The sequence below is a fragment of the Bubalus bubalis genome, chromosome 19, assembly GCF_019923935.1.
Source record: "Bubalus bubalis isolate 160015118507 breed Murrah chromosome 19, NDDB_SH_1, whole genome shotgun sequence".
Lineage (NCBI taxonomy): Eukaryota > Metazoa > Chordata > Mammalia > Artiodactyla > Bovidae > Bubalus > Bubalus bubalis.
In genome coordinates this window covers 13,707,313-13,725,551 of record NC_059175.1, presented here as the reverse complement: position 1 = coordinate 13,725,551, position 18,239 = coordinate 13,707,313, and the positions used below count along the sequence as shown (strand labels likewise).

Sequence of the window (18,239 nt, the reverse complement as noted above, 5' to 3'; positions counted from 1 at the left end):
GGTATTCCCATCTCTTTCAGAATTTTCCACAGTTTATTGTGATCCACACAGTCAAAGGCTTTGGCATAGTCAAGAAAGCAGAAATAGATGTTTTTCTGGAACTCTCTTACTTTTTCCATGATAAAGCGGATGTTGGCAATTTGATCTCTGGTTCCTCTGCCTTTTCTAAAACCAGCTTGAACATCAGGAATTTTACAGTTCACATATTGCTGAAGCCTGGCTTGGAGAATTTTGAGCATGACTTTACTAGCATGTGAGATGAGTGCAATTGTGCGGTAGTTTGAGCATTTTTTGGCATTGCCTTTCTTTGGGACTGGAATGAAAACTGACCTTTTCCAGTCCTGTGGCCACTGCTGAGTTTTCCAAATTTGCTGGCATATTGAGTGCAGCACTTTCACAGCATCAATTTTCAGGATTTGAAATAGCTCGACTGGAATTCCATCACCTCCACTAGCTTTGTTCGTAGTGATGCTTTCTAAGGCCCACTTGGCTTCACATTCCACGATGTCTGGCTCTAGGTCAGTGACCACACCATCGTGATTATCTGGGACATGAAGATCTTTTTTTGTACAGTTCTTCTGTGTATTCTTGCCACCTCTTCTTGATATCTTCTGCTTCTGTTAGGTCCATACTATTTCTGTCCTTTATCGAGCCCATCTTTGCATGAAATGTTCCCGTGGTATCTCTAATATCCTTGAAGAGATCCCTAGTCTTTCCCATTCTGTTGTTTTCCTCTATTTCTTTGCACTGATCGCTGAAGAAGGCTTTCTTATCTCTTCTTGCTATTTTTGGAACTCTGCATTCAGATGCTTATATCTTTCCTTTTCTCCTTTGCTTTTCGCTTCTCTTCTTTTCACAGCTATTTGTAAGGCCTCCCCAGACAGCCATTTTGCTTTTTTGCATTTCTTTTCCATGGGGATGGTCTTGATCCCTGTCTCCTGTATAATGTCACGAACCTCATTCCATAGTTCATCAATGATGCTTACCCTATTTCAAAATGCAATCTGCTATATCTTCACATTTTTTGTTTTTCCCTTAGCTCTTAATCACTTTTTAACATACTATATAATTTACTTATTAGAAATGGTTATGGTTTATTGTCTGTCTCTTGCTAAGTTGCTAATTCCACAAGATTATGGCTTTTGGCCTATTTTGCTTATTGACGTATTCCATGTACCTAGAATTTACATGGCACATAGCAGGCACACAAAAAAATGTCTGACTCATAAATAAACCCTAACCAAGCAGCATCACACCTTGAACTTAGACGATGCATCAATTGTTTTGGAAGAGAGGGATGATTAAATTTTATCCTCAAAATTGGTAATAAATATGTGCTATTTCATCCATTCCTCGTTCAGGTATCTCTGCGGCAGGAACTTTTAAGACTACTGGCTGAGATTAGGGTTCTGTGGCCATAAATCAGAATAAAACTAATAAGTCCATATGAAGAATGAATCCAAGGCCCCAATTTCATTTGCATTAAAACAGTGAGATAATACCATGTCATTAACATTTATCAGTCACTTTGACAAAATGCTTCAGAAACTCTAAAATACTTCTAAATATTTCAGTAGCCATGAGCATACTTTTAACTGAAATAAATATAAAAATATTTTGAAGTAGTCACAAGTATGATTTAGGACATGCTCCGTTTCCAATTTTGCTGTGTAGCTTGAGCTAAACAAGTGTTTATTAAGCTCTTTCTAATCAGATACAAAGAATTTAGATACAAAGATGCATTCAGCCAACATTCAGAAGGACAAATGTGCATAATGTATCATTAAACTCCAATCAGGAGACAAAAACCCCAACAATCATGTGAACAGAAAAACTAATACCAAGAACTGTTAACTAGGTGTAGTTATTAACAAGGCAACTGAAAGTGTAAAAAGAGCTCGGAGGTCTCATGCAGGAAACAACTGTAAGAAATAGCTACCACTCTCAGGGCTGGGGGAATAAAGGAGAGATGCTAGAATTATTAAAACTTAGACACTTATAGGAGGGATCCCATGGAGCTGAAACTCAGATCTCTAAGGAAAGCTGTCTCCTCGTGTGAGCAGTGAGATTCACATGAACCCCAAGCAATGGGGAACCCACAGGAAATGACGTCGGCCTTTCAGCCTCCCTCTACTGCCCCCTCCTGGCAAAGCATAAATAACATGGAACCAGCTGGCAGAGCAGGTTTTCAGCGTTCCAATCTCAGCATCACAAAGCAGAGGTCAGAATAGGACTGGAGAAAGAAGACAACTTAATAAATGGCAAAAACATCAATTACTACAATTCAATGTGACAAGGACTAAAGGACGCAAGACTGATGTGGTTACAGCCTAGCCTATCAGATTTTTAAGAGAAAAAGCTCTACAATGGTAGAAAGTTTAGCTCTCTAATGATTTGTATCAACACAATCATAAGCAATATATCAAAAAATGAGAGTGTCTGCAGCATATTAGGGTTCCTAGGGCAACAATTAGTCTTAAATTGCACATTTATGAAGACAGATCCAAAACAGTAATGAGAAAGACTGACATTTTTGTTAGAATAATCTTAAATCTAAATCATTTTAAAAGCATATTATCTGCAATATGGGTAACAAATTGCTTATGATACCTCATGCATCAAAAAAAACATGGATTTTATGTGACATAAAAGAACCAATAACTTAGAGCAGAGATGGGTAGTTCATGCTACGGATGCACTCCCCACCTCCCCCCACCAAAAACCAATGAACAAAAAAGAGCAAGGAAAAGGAACTTCAAACAACAGTAAAAATTTGAAGAAGGATTTCCAATATTAAAAAAGGGAGACATAAGCCCACCAAGCAGAAAGAATAGTATATACATTTGGCCAAAAAGGGTTAAAGGGCTTGGGATGAATAAAGAATGACAAGAAGTTAATATAATAATATAAAACTATCTATTAAATTAATAACTAGTATGTATTTCCGGTAATGATTTGATTAAGCTTACAAATTCTCCTTCTTAAACTATGTCCTAACCATGTTTTAAACCATGTACCTGTTGCAAAGTCTTTTCACAATGGAGACAGGCTGTTGAAACCTGAGATAACAAAATAGTCATATCTTCTTGTTGCTGCCTAAGCCAAATCAATTTTTCTCGAACATGAGCATCAACAACACTTAGAGCCATTTCTTCTTGACGACACAGAGTTTCATGCAGATCAGAAAAATAAGCTCGGACACACGATCGGGCATTCTCTGCAGTACCTGGTACCTTGGGCAATAAAAATAAGTTGTCAACAACTGTAACCTTAAAAAAGATTTTTTATGTGAAATAATGAAAATTTCAATACCATCTATAACCTTAAAAATCCCAAAATGTATATCTCCACACAGGACTTTTCCCCTTAAATACAGCCTTTGGATATCCAACCGTTTAAATGACATTTCAAAAAAACAAGGAATACCTAACCTACAGTCTCCCTCAGCCACAAACCTAGTTTTCTCCATCTCAATAAATGGCAACTACAACTTCCAGGCTGTTCAAGCTAAAAAAACTGGAGTCACCCTTAACACTTCTCTTTTTTATCTCTCAACTAATTTCTTACTGAATTCTGGTGACTTCAAAATATATCTAGAATCTGATCATGCCTCATCATCTCTACCTCTACCAACCTAATCAAAGCCATTATCTCTCACTTAATTATTGTAATAGCCTTCTAACTTGGTTCACTAGATCTACCCCTGCTCCCTATAACGTATGCTCCATCCAGAAGCCAGACTGATCATTTTAAATGTTAAGTCAGAATGTTAATTATTACTATGCTCAAAACACTCCCATGGTTTCCCACATACAGTAAACGCCAAAATCCTTTATATGGGATGTTCAATGACAGAATCCCTGAGAAAGAGCCATCTGAGCTGAGACCTGAAGGAGGTAGGAGAGGGAACCATATGAACATTTTGAAGAAAAGCGTTCCTGAAATAAAGTAAAGCAAGTGCCTATAAAGCCCTTTCTGACCTCAATTCCAGCTATGCCTTCCATTAATCATTCTGTTTTAGCTACACTGAGCCTCCTCGAAGTTTCTTAAGAAAACAAGGCACACTCCAACTGCAGGGCCTCTGTACTTGATCTAGAATGTTCTTTCCCCAAATATTAGCATGGTTCCCTTTTCTCACCTCCTTTAGGTCTTTGCTCAATGCCCCTTCTCAGGGAGCCTGTCCTCAAATACCACCTTTCTGGATTTTTCTCCAAAGCAGCTAATAAAATACTTCTGCCATATTTTACTTGTATATTGTCTCTCTTCCCACATTAGAACGCAAACTCTGCATAGGTGGTATTTTTGACTTGTAGAGTGCTGTCTCCATAGCTAGAATAGTGTTTAGCACTTGAGATATGTTCAATAAATATTTATTGAGGGCATAAATATTTCCACCATAGTACAACAAGATCCAATAGAATTTTACGTGGTGACAGACATGTTCTATATCTGTGCTGACCAATATGGTAGCCACTAGCTACACACACATAAAATGTACTTCAAATGTAGCTAGTGAGACTGGGGAAGTAAATTTATTTCTTGCGATTGATAAATAATTTAAACTTAAATAGACACATGAGACTACTGGCTACATTTGACAGAGCATTATTCTAGCCATTATTCCCAATGACTTGGCTTTAATTTTGATTACCAAAAAAAACCACTATACTTTGTCTGTCCCTGTGTTTTATATTCCTGTCTGAAAATATCCCTTTCTTCTCTATGCATGTGTGCTAAGTCACTTCAGTCATGTCTGACTGTTTGTGACCCTATGGACTGTAGCTCTCCAGGCTCCTCTGTCCATGGAGTTCTCCAGGCAAGAATAATGGAGTGGGTTGCCATGCCCTCTTCCAGGGGATCTTCCTGACCCAGGGATTGAGCCCACATCTCTTAAGACTCCTGCACTGGCAAGCAGGTTTTTACCACTAGTGCCACCTGGGAGGCTCAAATGCTTCTCCTCTACAATTCAATTTTTAAAAGCAACTACCACTACTGCCTAAGTTCCTTCCTTCTCTTCATAGCCAAACTCTTAGAAGTTAGACACACTCACCTTCTAATACCCACTTACTCTTCACCTTACTGGGGGTTGGCTGGGGGGGGGGGGTGTATTTCCATTTATTTCACAGACATAACAAATTCAACATCCAAATTAAACTTACCACCTTGGTCTCATCATCCCCTCCCAAATTCTTCTTCCTCCCCGTTTAGAGCACAACCATCCGCCAGGCTGGGCAAGGTGGAAACCTAGGCATCATGCTTGACCCTGCAAGTTACCTATCAATCAATATTATCAATCAATCACTATGACCTACCTATTCTACTTCTTTAACATCTCAAAGCCATGTGCTTCTCTCCATCCTCAATACTGCAGTATTATGGGCCACAAACAATTCTCAAGTAGATAATTTCAGCAACCTCACAAGAGGTCGTCTCCTTGCTTCCAATCTTGTTGTTCCTCCAATTCATTTTTTATATTAAACAGCAACCTTTCTTAATGCAAATCTGATTAAGTTATTCCTATGACAATTCTTCAATGGCTCATCACTGCCTGTGAGATAAAGTCCAAACTCTTTAACATAACTAACAAGATGTTGCACGATTTGGCCCTTAATTCTCCAACATCTTTTCTTACCATCTGCCACCCCAATACTCAAAGCTTCAACCACAGTGAACTTAGTTAAGTTTCTACAATATGTCCAAGTCTCACTTCCAGGTATTTTAACATATGCTTCCCTCTCTGGAACAACTCTCTCCCCATCTCACTCTTCTCCCTGACTAAATTCCCTTAAATCTCAGTTGAGACATCACATCTTCTAGAAAGCCTTCCAAGACTTACCTAAGTTAATGCTGTTTATATGCACACTGCCAGGGCATCCTGCATTTCCCCCACAAAGTAAACAGTTACCACACTTGAAACTCTTCACGATGGATAGTAAATTTCCTTAAAGACAGAGACTTTTCAAAAAACTTATTTCCACTGACTAATGCAGTACTGGTACAATGGAATTGCTCAATAAATCCTATAAGGTGAAAAAGTAAGAGGGAAAAAGGATAAGGAGGAAAAAAATCCATACATGTTCTGTGTGGGCCATTCCAATTCCATCTTCGACTATTTGTTCTCCTCCTTCGATGTGCTGAACGATTCCAACTAATTTTCTGGAATAATCTGAAATTTCCTCAGTGAAGGTCCGTATGCAATGAGCCATATCTAAAATTGATGCTCGGATCTGGTTAGCTTCTGGTTCCAATACTGAATGCTATAAGATGCAACATAATTATAGAAAAGAACTCATAGTATTGACTAATGATATAAAATGCTATTTAACTGGCTCCTATTAATAAAAAAAGCATTAGCTGCAAGTGGGTTTTATAACATATTTACAAAATCACAGCATTAAGAAATACTAATTTGCCTTCATTTCAAAATTATTGATCCTTCAAAGAAATAATTTAAAATTTGGAATTTCATATACTGCTAAGAAACCAAGAAATCTCTAAAATTTGATCACAAGCATTAGTTCATCAACTGATATATTATCAACACAATCCAGTGCTTTACAAAAACATGCACAGAAAGAAAAGGACTTTTTGTTTCCTGCTGGAAAGCCACTTTCAGTAAAGAATGAATCATGAGGACTCTGAAATTTTTGATAAGTCATTATAAACCTCTCTTTTCCTTTCATGCTACCAAGCTCAACCCATTTATCATTTAGCTCTTCTTCAGTTTCTACTTTTAGTATAAAGAACCAAGTCAGTGAAAATAAACAGTAGGCTGGCAAAGCAGGCAAAGTTATCAACTTTAACTATATTCATACCTTGTGACCTTGGTGTTTCCCATATTCTTTGCAGACACAACACATGAGTGGGCTAGTTTGACAGCCATCTTCCAAGCAAACAAACTCAATGGCATGCACTTGATGCTGAGAGCACATGGTCTTCTCATGAGGTTTATCAGCTAGAGGCACTCTCCTGTGCTTTGCTAGTGTCTTCGTAGAATGAGTAACTTGGGAACATTCTGAGCACAAGTGAGTTGCACATACAGTGCAATATACAGATGCAACATGAGCTTCATCTTCATCACAACGAATGATGCTCTGATAAACAAAAAAGTAATGTAGTAAAACTTTATTAAACAGAAACTGACTGAGACCCAGAAAACAAACTTACCGTTACCAAAGCAGATACCAAGGGAGAGGGAGGAGAAATAAATTACAAACTACTATATATAAAATAGGAAAACAACAAGGGAACTGTACAACACAGGGAACTATACTCAGTATCTTATAACAATTTATAATGGAAAAGAATCTGAAAAAGAATGTGTGTGTGTGTATAACCAAACCATGTTGATGTATGCTTGAAACTAACATAAAGTAACTATACTTTGATTAAAAAAAATTTTTTTAACTAAACCCCAATCATTATAACATGCCAAATTTTGAAATACAAAAGCCCATAATCTTTATATATATAAAAATAAACTGATCATTAAATACAAAGGTCATTCACTACTCACTTCTATAGGTAAGTGAAAGCTATTTCCAAAACTGATCATCAAAATATGCTATGAATTTGAGGCCAAAAATACAACCATTGTTTTAGATTCACTGTCAGTGCAAAGGTATCTACTGCAAAATCCCCTCACTTTACACACAAGAAACGAACAATAGAGAATAGAAGTCTGTTTTTTTTAAGACTGAAAGAACTGATAGTAAATACTTTAAATATACTTGTCAGCATAATGTATAGAAAAAGAGAAGCACAAATTTTATTATTTAGATAACCAAGTGAAGCTTTTAAAAACATAGATGCTTGGACTCCAACCTGAGAAATACTCATTGCTCAATAGGTGTAGATGAAATCCAGGCTGTGTATTTCTTCTAAAACTCCATAGTTGAGTCCACTGCACTATCCTGGTTGAAAATCATTAAATTTAAGAAAGAAATAAAACCCTATGTTACATGTAACCTTATAAATGTTTATTATTTTTATGAATTAGTAAAAAGCATTCTGAGTGGTCAATTTTACATGACAGATAATCAAGAATGCTTCGAAAACTTTTTCTGAATACTAAAAGGCCATAACTGGAAAGGGAAAGATTTGGTATAAATTTCTGCAGAAATAAAAATTAGAAAATATATCAATGGTATCATTCAGTATCACAGTAAATAAAAAATGAACCCAAAGTTAAACAATTTTGTTTGCAACTATGAAAAATGCATATGTATAAAATTAAAAAGTCATGTCTTCTGCTTTCTAGAGCTGACAAATTTGTAGGATCAACATTAGATAATCCTTGATATCTTTCAAAATAAAGGTAAAAGATAAATCATGGGAAAGAACTGCAAAATTTTTAGAAAACAGTGCTTCAGTTTGAGATTACTTTCACTGATTCACTTTATATAGGAAATCATGACTTAATAAAAGATAAGTAAAAAGTCAATCTGACATTTTCCTTGATACTAAATATGTGGTTTTCAAGGTGTTCGTCAAAATTATTAACTATTTACTAAACAACTATTCCTATATTCAGAACAGTCTATGAGTTATATAGACAAATTTTATGCTCAAAATGTATTTTAACTTGTGTTAATGGCCTTCTTTCTAATAATTATTGGACACCAGCCTGTCTGGATAAAGAGAGTACCTCTACATACAATTTAACTTTTCATGAGGATATTTAATAGTAATTCCCTCAGGAGCTATGGCTACCTGTAAGGCATTTCATCTCTATGCTAAAAGGTCCCTTTCATGGAGTTCCTCTCTCTTTCTCTGTGTTTTAACTGTTGAATGATTCACTTTTGCATCCTCTGCTTTAAAGTAGGCTACATATCCTTTGTATTCATCCATAATCTTACTCTTTCACTTTACCCTTATATAGAACTAATGATGATAAGGAAACAAGTTCATACAAAAAATATAGTTTGCGTATAGTATTTTCAGAGAATTCAAGCTTCAGTTTTGCTTTTGTTCAGCTGGGGATTCTGTTGCCTTCAGAACTATAATGTAATGACAAGTTGTGTCTCTGGAACCCTACTTTATAGGGTAAGTGAGGTAACATTGTGCATATAATGGCAAATATTTTAAATTAAAAAAAAAATTCATGGTCACAACAAATATTTCAACAGTTCAATCAATACCTCTCCAGATATCCCAATGGCTTCTTCTGCAGCTCCATACTGACCACTATGTCCATTCTGTAGTCTTTCCAAAAGCTCCAATAAAGCAAAATTTTTTTTCAATCCCCAGACACCTGAATCTCCTAGAATATAAACATATAAACTAAATATAACAAAATGGAATATTATTTATTTTACCCCATATCCTGATAGTAATTTCAATGTCTCACAGTTCAATCATTAATAATGTTTAGATTTTGGAAATTCAAAATTTCTCCATTTCCTGTTAATGCTATAACAGCAATATTAAATATTCTCTTTAAAACACAGAACTCCTTAGCACTCTAAGTAGAAACATTTTTTAAAACTCTTATTCTTTTTCTATAATTTAACTTCAATATAATTTATAAATCCTATTTCCTCACTGACTTTTAGTGTATATACTAAAACAAGTGCTTTAAATATTTTTAACAGCAACCTACAGTAAGAAATACATTTTACATTGCAACCCAGTATAATACACACACACACACACACACACACACACACACCACTGAAACAGAAGATTTACAAACCAAAATTCACCCTCACAGTGTGCAACACACTGATTGGTTTTATCCTATTTCTTTTTAAAAAATCTTATTCACAGACAATTAAACTGATTTTATGACCACAAATATGGTCATAAAATATGATGCATGTTAGAAAACCACAGTATGAAAGATACACTTAACCTAAAATAAATCCATCTCTAAACTGGAACTAGAGCAGCTACAGACATTTTCCCCATATCTCATCTAACCTAGAACCCTAAGGGCAATCAATAAATACATAAACTCCTTCTCACATACATACACAGAGTTTCACACTAAAGTCTGACGATACTCCCTTTTAGGTAGGTAAGACTTTAGGGCACATCTGAGTGAGGACCAATGTCTCTTTTCCCCAGAACTGACCATAAAAGGCCACGTGAACAAACATATGTGCATGCATACGTGGCCACACACATGAGCACACACAACACAAACTCTTCCTAAGACTATAAATAAAAGATAGATCCTCTGGAAATTAGAAGGAATATCTGCTATGCTGAGCTTCTATACAACAAATACCATCTAACACAAAGCTGCCATCTAGTACATACGCATTGAAAAAACAAAAGAATAATGAAGTCAATGGTTACAAGGCTTCCGTACTTCTTGGCCCCTCTTTACTAAGGGAGGAAGGGAAGGAAGAAAAAAAGAAAGGAAGAAGGAAATTTGGAAGAAAAGGTAAGGAAAAAAGCCATTTCTAGTTATGGTTCTCCAAAAAAAATTTTTTAACTAGGCTAAATATCTTTACCCTCCTGTCTGATTTCTGTGACCTCCCTTCTCAAGTATCTTTATGCAGCCCCTACCCAGCATTTCCCCCTGTCTTGCCATCCTAGCAAGGCTTTCTCAATGGATTTAATTTTTCACACACATTCTACATCAAACTGAGTTCTATCCACTTTGTTTATAAAAGATTAAGAGTACACTAAGTCTTTTATTTAAAAGTATTATCTTGACAGTATCCAAATACTTTAATTATATATTAAACACAAACACATAAACTCCTGCTGCTGCTGCTGCTAAGTCGCTTCAGTCGTGTCCAACTCTGTGCGACCCCATAGATGGCAGCCCACCAGGCTCACCCGTCCCTGGGATTCTCCAGGGACAAGAGTACTGGAGTAGGGTGCAATCGCCTTCTTCACATAAACTCCTAGTAGTATTTAAACAGTATCTATCAACTGCCTAAGATATCACTTAATCTTTCTGTGACTATAAATCAACATCTCAATGACTTAAAACAACAAAGATTTGCTTTTTGCTCATATAACATCTCAGGGGTTGGTGAAGACAAGAGAGATTCTGTTCCCTACTGTCCATGATCAAGGACACAGGCCACTAAGGCTCCAACCACCTGTATCACCTCACTATAGCAGAGAAAACAATTTACTACAAACTATCATAAATCTATCTTTAACAGCTTCTACCTGGAAGTTAACACTCCACTTCTACTCATAATTTCACTAGTTACAGGAAAATCACACAGCTCTGCCTACCTAATCATAAGAGAGCAGGGAGGTATAATTTTACCATGAGGAAAGAAGAGAAGAACCACAAATAATAATAACCAGTACTAATAACTATGATAAACAACTACTGATACTAAAGAAGAATTCTAATTTTGATTCTTTCATATAAACAGCAGTTCAAGGGGACTGGGGTGGTAGAAGGGAGGGATGGGTTGGGAGTTTGGGATTAGTAGGTGTAAACTATTATATATAGAATGGATAAATGACAAGGTCCTACTGTATAGCACAGAGAACTCTATTCAATATCCTGTAATAAGTCATAATGGAAAAGAAAAAAAAAAACAGTAACTTGATTTTATAAGCAGGAAATACAAATTATTTTGTTATACTTTTTAATAGATTTTCCAAGTTTTCTGCAATTTATATATATATATATAATTTCTATAATAGATTTTAAACACAAATTTTAAAATAATGACATCAAACTATATCAAGAGTCATTAACACATATTCCATAGGCTCGAATTAGAGTAAAATTCTAAGCTAAAAGGTATAGTAATTACTACACAACATGCAAAATGCCAGGCTAGATGAATCACAAGCTGGGATCAAGATTGCCGGGAGAAATATTAACAACCTCAGATATGTGGATGACAACATTCTAATGGCAGAAAACGAGAAGGAACTAAAGAGCCTCTTGAGGGTGAAAGAGGAGAGAGAAAACACTGGCTTAAACTCTACATTCAAAAAACTAAGATAATGGCATCCGGTCCCATCACTTCATGGCATACAGATGGAGAAAAAAGTGGAAACAGTGACACATTTTATTTTCTCAGGCTCCAGAATTACTGCAGACAATGAATGCAGCCATGAAATTAAAAGACAGTGGCTCCTTGGAAGAAAAGCGATGATGAACCTATACAGCGTATCAAAAAGCAGAGACATCACTTTGCCCGCAAGGGTTCATACAGTTAAAGCTATGGTTTTTCTAGTAGTCATGTACAGATGTGAGAGCTGGACCATAAAGAAGGCTGAGCGCTAAAGAACTAATGCTTTCAAACTGTGGTGCTGGAGAAGACTCTCGAGGGTCCATTGGACAGCAAGGAGATCAAACCAGTCAATCCTAAAGGAAATCAACCCTGAATATTCACTGGAAGGATTGATGCTGAAACCAAAGCCCCAGTAGTTTGTCCAGCTGAAGTGAATAGCCAACTCACCGGAAAAGACCCTGATGCTGGGAAAGATTGAGCGGAGGCGGAAAAAGATGAGATAAGATGATGATGAGGATGAGATGGATCCTCAACAGAGGATGAGATGATTGGATGGCATCTCCAACTCAATGGGCATTAGTTTGAGCAAACTCTAGGAGATAGTGAAAGACAAGGAAGCCTGGTGTGCTGCAGTCCATGGGGTCACAAAGAACTGGACATGACTTAGTCACTGAACAAGAACATAGAAATTACAACCTATATTCAAGGCAAAATTACTGGTTTGATTGATTTCAGCTAGGATATCACTAACCATTACCTGTCACGAATTCCTAGGTTATCACAGTGAGGGTAGTAACAACCCACACTGTGGTATTTATGTAGAGAAGATACAGTGCCCTTCAAAAGGAAGAAAGGGTCCATCTTACATTTGCAAAGTATTACTACTTCTATACAGTTTTATATAAAGAAGATGGTATGATATATATAAATTACAGAATAAAAGGACAATAAAAACAATGTAAAAATAAAGACATCTCCCCCCGAACCTTATTATTTCTTGATTAATGGTAAGTTAATGCTATCCATAATAATGCTAACACCGTCTTATATTAGCTTTCTGGCAAATGAGCATACTACTTAGTTAAATCAAAGACTACCAAAATCTTAAAAAACACATTCTATCCTACCCTTATAAGAAAATATTTTACAACAATGTTTCTTAGCATTTTAAAGCTTTCTGGTCTAAAAATCTGGGTACTCTTGCTTGTTTTCCTGGTGCTTTAATTTCAAATGTGTTCCACATGATATACAGTCTGAACAGTCTTAAACAGTACTACTAAACTAAAAATAAATGACAACCTTAAACTATTAATTTTGGAGAAAATTCCACCATTAAAAAGAATAAACATAGAATTTATGGTTGTAAGATAACTGTTCAAATGTTAATAAATGTCATTTCCAAATCTGGTATCCTATAGTAATAATTCATTTTGAAAACTATAAAGCAAAGTTTGAAAAGTATGCAAAAAACTGAAAAAAATCCACCAGACCTTTAAATACATTTTAACACAGAACAAGAAGTAGTTAGCAGTTATCAAATGCTAAAAATTCTTCTGTCTTTGATATCAATAAATACCATGTTGAAACTCCAAGTACTTATCTGTATTTTCCTTAATGGCCTATTCATGTCTAAGATAAACCCTGTTTTACAGGAAAGTGGAAAAAGTTAGCATATCTTTCTCAGGTGTCTTACAACTATTGATCTATAAGTACTGAATATAAAAATCCTAGAAGATGAAATAAAGTTAGTCCCTAAGAGTGGGCTAGTTTATAGCTTCAGGAATACTGCTTTTAAAAGAAACTGAAACCTCCTTGGAATTTCGTTCTTTTTATTTTTTTGGCCACACCTTGGCATGTTTCCAGATCAGGAAAAGACCCCATTCGTCCTGCAGCAGAAGCAGAGTCCTAACCACTGGACTGCCAGGGAACTCCCAGAATTTTATAATTTTTAAAATCAAACAGAAAGAAATTGTCTACTATGACATTTGTATTACATGAACAATTTTATATATATATATATTTTTTCCTACCTAGTTCTGTTACTTGCCGATCAAAAGGGCAACGGATTGCTCTTCCATGAAGAGGCAGCCGAGTGAGACAGTCATGACAGACTGTATGACCACAAAGCAGAAGGCGAGGCACTTTGTCTCCTTGCAAAGAAAAGACATCCTCACAAACTCCACATTCCAGCACCTAATAATTGGAAAGAACATATGTGCTCTTTAAATGACTTTAAAGCATAAATATTTTAGGCTAAAAAAAAGTCTGATCTTATTTAATGAATCGATCTTGTTACTTTATTCCTCCATGAAAAAAAAATGTCTAGGTGTAAAATCATAAATCATCTTTTATTACTTCATCTGACAGATCTCAAGAAAATTACATCACAGTGAAATCTCCTTGGAAAGATAACTGTCAGGGACCAAAACAATGTTGTAAGTTAACATCTTAAGTTTTGAAAATTATGACATGATTTGTTATATGTGAATACCTAACAGTATATAACTCTACTGAAGTTGGGTTCTTAAACAATTTCTCTGCAATGAACTAACCCTCAGAACAGCCATCATTAATTTGGACAAAAATAATTTGATAAATGTGCTAGGATGACAACTTACCTGGTAAATGATAAAGAAGTTGTTAAGACAAGAATATAAGTAATTTTCAAGTATCTTCTAACATATATTTACATCATACAATGTAAAGGTAAGAATGCAGTTAGACTTACATTTCAATTCCATGTTCTCAATTAATAATAATGCCCCTGGGTTAGAAAGTTTGTTGTTTATCTAGTTCCAATCACAGGTACCTGACTTGTGAAAGTACAGAGAGTCAGTCATAGGAAAGATGACAAATCAACTATACTTCAAGTAAAAAAAAAAAAAAAAAAGAAAAAAGGTATACTTCAATTAAAAAAAAAGAAGGGTGACAAGAATTGGCATATTCTAATTCTTCAGCCCATAAGTTTGTTTTATAATTAGCCAACAAACTATGTTTATATCAATGAAGGTTATTTCTTATATATTTGAAGTTTTCCACAATTTAATAATTTTTTTAAACATACCCACACTGAACTGTTTGATTGTACCCCAAATTCCAGAACCACCATCTGTGACCTGCCACAGCATGGCTCCTGTTCTACTGCTTCTCTTCTCTTTCAAATTCTATTCTCAAACTATATCAAATAACCTGCAGTTCACAGCACACATCAAACTGTTTTTGCCTCTTGCTTTACGTTAACACTGAAGAAACAGCTAAAAAGACATTTTCCTAGGGATTCTTTCTTTACATTAATAAACTAACAAATTCCTAAGTGAATACACTATCCTTAGGGTTCCCATGTACCATGGATAAGTGTTGATCTCAATACCCAAAACACTGTTAATACTTTAATTGCCTTTCCAGCCTGCCTTACCCTGTTAGACCAAAGCCCTCAGGAACAAGGTATTCCAAATACCAAGCACCTATGTGCTTAGGTTAATAAAGTCCAACAAAATAAAAATTTTAAAACAGTTCAGCTAACCACCACCCCCCAACAAATACATACTACAAGGTTAAAAAGAAAAAAAAACACACACTGAAAACCCAGAGTGAAAATCAGACTTAATCCAGTAAAACTTTAATATTAACTCTACAATCAAGTTGGAGTCAGCATATGAAATGTTAATGTTTTTCACTGAAAATAAACTGATAATTCATGACTGGCTTGCATCCCAGTATGGTCCAAAAGAAGCTTAAATGTAACACATAGTTCACAGAAAAGGCAATGAAAACAGATCTTTAATTATACGAAAAGATGCCCAATCTCACTCAAAGCATTTTGAAATCAGTTGAAGTTATATCAATATACTTTTTTCAGATTGTATTTTAAAAAGCTGATAACACTTTCTACTGATGAAAGTGTGGGAGAGTAGATAAACTGCTGGTTGCTGTGAACTGTTTATTGACTGATATAGCCCCCATGGAAGGCAATCTAACAAAACCTATCAACAGTGTGAATAGCTTAGTAATTCTACTTTCAGGAATTTATCCTCTAAGTATATCACATGTGTATAAGAATATCTATATATTATCCCTTCAAGCATCTTTTGCATTAGCAAAATATTGGAAACAAAGTAAATATACACAGAAAATAAATTAAGCAATATTCATATACTGCAAAACTATGCAGTCTAGTGGGGGAATTCCCAGATGGCTCATGAGTAAAGAATCCACCTGCAATGCAGGAGACGCAGGAGAGGCAGGTTTGATTCCTGGGTTGGAAAGATCCCCTGGAGGAGGAAACAGCAACCCACTCCAGTATTCTTGCCTGGAGAATCCCATGGTGGAGGAGCCTGACAGGCTCCAGTCCACAGGATCACAAAGGGTCAGACATGACTGAGCACGTACACACACATGCAGTCTAGAGAGGAAGAGTCAGGAAACTTTTTATGTATACACAGTATGATTCCATATCAATAAAGCAAAGTGAAAAATGACATATAGAATATTTAACTTTTGCATAATGGAGAAGATATAAAGGAGGCATATATTTTTATATACACTGTTTTGCAAGTATATATCTTTGGGGAGCTAAAGAGAATATTAGTGGTTCCATCGCTCAGTCATGTCCAACTCTTTGCAACCCCATGAACTGCAGCACGCCAGGCCTCCCTGTCCATCACCAACTCCCAGAGTTCACTCAAACTCATGTCCATCGAGTCGGTAATGCCATCCAGCCATCTCATCCTCTGTCGTCCCCTTTTCCTCCTGCCCCCAATCCCTCCCAGCATCAGAGTCTTTTCCAATGAGTCAACTCTTCACATGAGGTGGCCAAACTATTGCAGTTTCAGCTTTAGCATCATTCCTTCCAAAGAACACCCAGGACTGATCTCCTTTAGGATGGACTGGTTGGATCTCCTCGCAGTCTAAGGGACTCTCAAGAGTCTTCTCCAACACCACAGTTCAAAAGCATCAATTCTTCAGTGCTCAGCTTTCTTCACAGCCCAACTCTCACATCCATACATGACCACTGGAAAAACCATAGCCTTGACTAGACAGACTTTTGTTGGCAAAGTAATGTCTCTGCTTTTGAATTATGCTATCTAGGTTGGTCATAACTTTCCTTCCAAGGAGTAAGCGTCTTTTTAATTTCATGGCTGCAATCACCATCTGCAGTGATTTTGGAGCTCAGAAAAATAAAGTCTGACACTATTTCCACTATTTCCCCATCTACTTGCCATGAAGTGATGCAACCAGATTAGTTTTCTAAATGTTGAGCTTTAAGCCAACTTTTTCACTCTCCTTTATATATATTTATATATATATTGTTTTACAAGCCTACTATCTTTCTGGCATGATACACAGGAAACATTAAATTGGAACTGTAGTTCTCTTTGAAGGATGGAAACAGCTGGGGAATAACTACACATAAATCATATATATATGTACATTTACACAAACATATATACAATATACTTCATATTATCCTGCATTTTTTAAAAAAGTCAGTAAAAAAGTATTACTTAAATATCTTCACTTGAAAAGAAAAAAATCTTCATTATCAAATTACAGAAAAGATATTCACAATAGAAATTAGATATTACAAAGTAAGTGCAACATTTTAAGTAAATGTTCTCACTATAGAGACACCATAATATATTACCATTATATATGACAAAACTCCAAAGAACCAAATTAAAATTTTATTTTTTTCATTCAGATCTTGTATCTTTAACAGCATCATTACTCATGTTACTACCATAGTTTTTTTTCAAAAAGTACTAGCAAAAGTCCATTGAATTTTAGTTTAATTTAAAAATTAAATTAAATTAAAATTTAATTTTAAAATTCTAGTAAACCACAGTTACTAGACTATTTTGCATCATCTCAGTAAATAACAGAGTAAGAAATTTTTTTCTTCAGTATTTATGAATAGGAATTGTGGCTAACAGCATAAGAAATTAAGTCCTAGATAGGAAAAAAGCTCTTAGTTTTGTATGCCAAAGAGGGCTTCAAACTTATCACAGGTAAATTAAATTTTAATAAAGCAGGCCATATTTTCAAAGGACTAAGGTCAGGAAGCAACAGTTAGAACTGGACATGGAACAACAGACTGGTTCCAAAGAGGAAAAGGAGTACGTCAAGGCTGTATATTGTCACTCTGCTTATTTAACTTATATGCAGAGTACATCATGAGAAATGCTGGGCTGGAGGAACCACAAGAATCAAGATTTCCCAGAGAAATATCAATAACCTCAGATATGCAGATGACACCACCCTTATGGCAGAAAGTGAAGAGGAACTCAAAAGCAT

The 18,239-nt window shown here is 35.6% G+C and overlaps 1 protein-coding gene across 3 annotated transcripts in view; it reads right to left on the bottom strand.

Annotated features, from left to right (window-relative positions):
- The window catches only part of TRIM23 (tripartite motif containing 23), a 35,356-nt gene that overhangs the window by 14,571 nt on the left and 2,546 nt on the right, over positions 1–18,239 (bottom strand). Inside the window, exons 2-6 of one of the 3 annotated variants that reach the window (XM_006074141.3) lie at positions 13,976–14,138; positions 9,141–9,262; positions 6,816–7,094; positions 6,075–6,257; positions 3,018–3,233 (exon numbers count right to left, since the gene is read on the bottom strand). In XM_006074141.3, coding sequence (XP_006074203.2) covers positions 3,018–3,233; positions 6,075–6,257; positions 6,816–7,094; positions 9,141–9,262; positions 13,976–14,138 — 963 coding nt within the window. Of the gene's footprint in view, positions 1–3,017; positions 3,234–5,159; positions 6,026–6,074; positions 6,258–6,815; positions 7,095–9,140; positions 9,263–13,975; positions 14,139–18,239 lie in introns of those variants that run through there. The other 2 variants (XM_025270467.2, XM_025270466.2) reach the window with 2 other exon arrangements.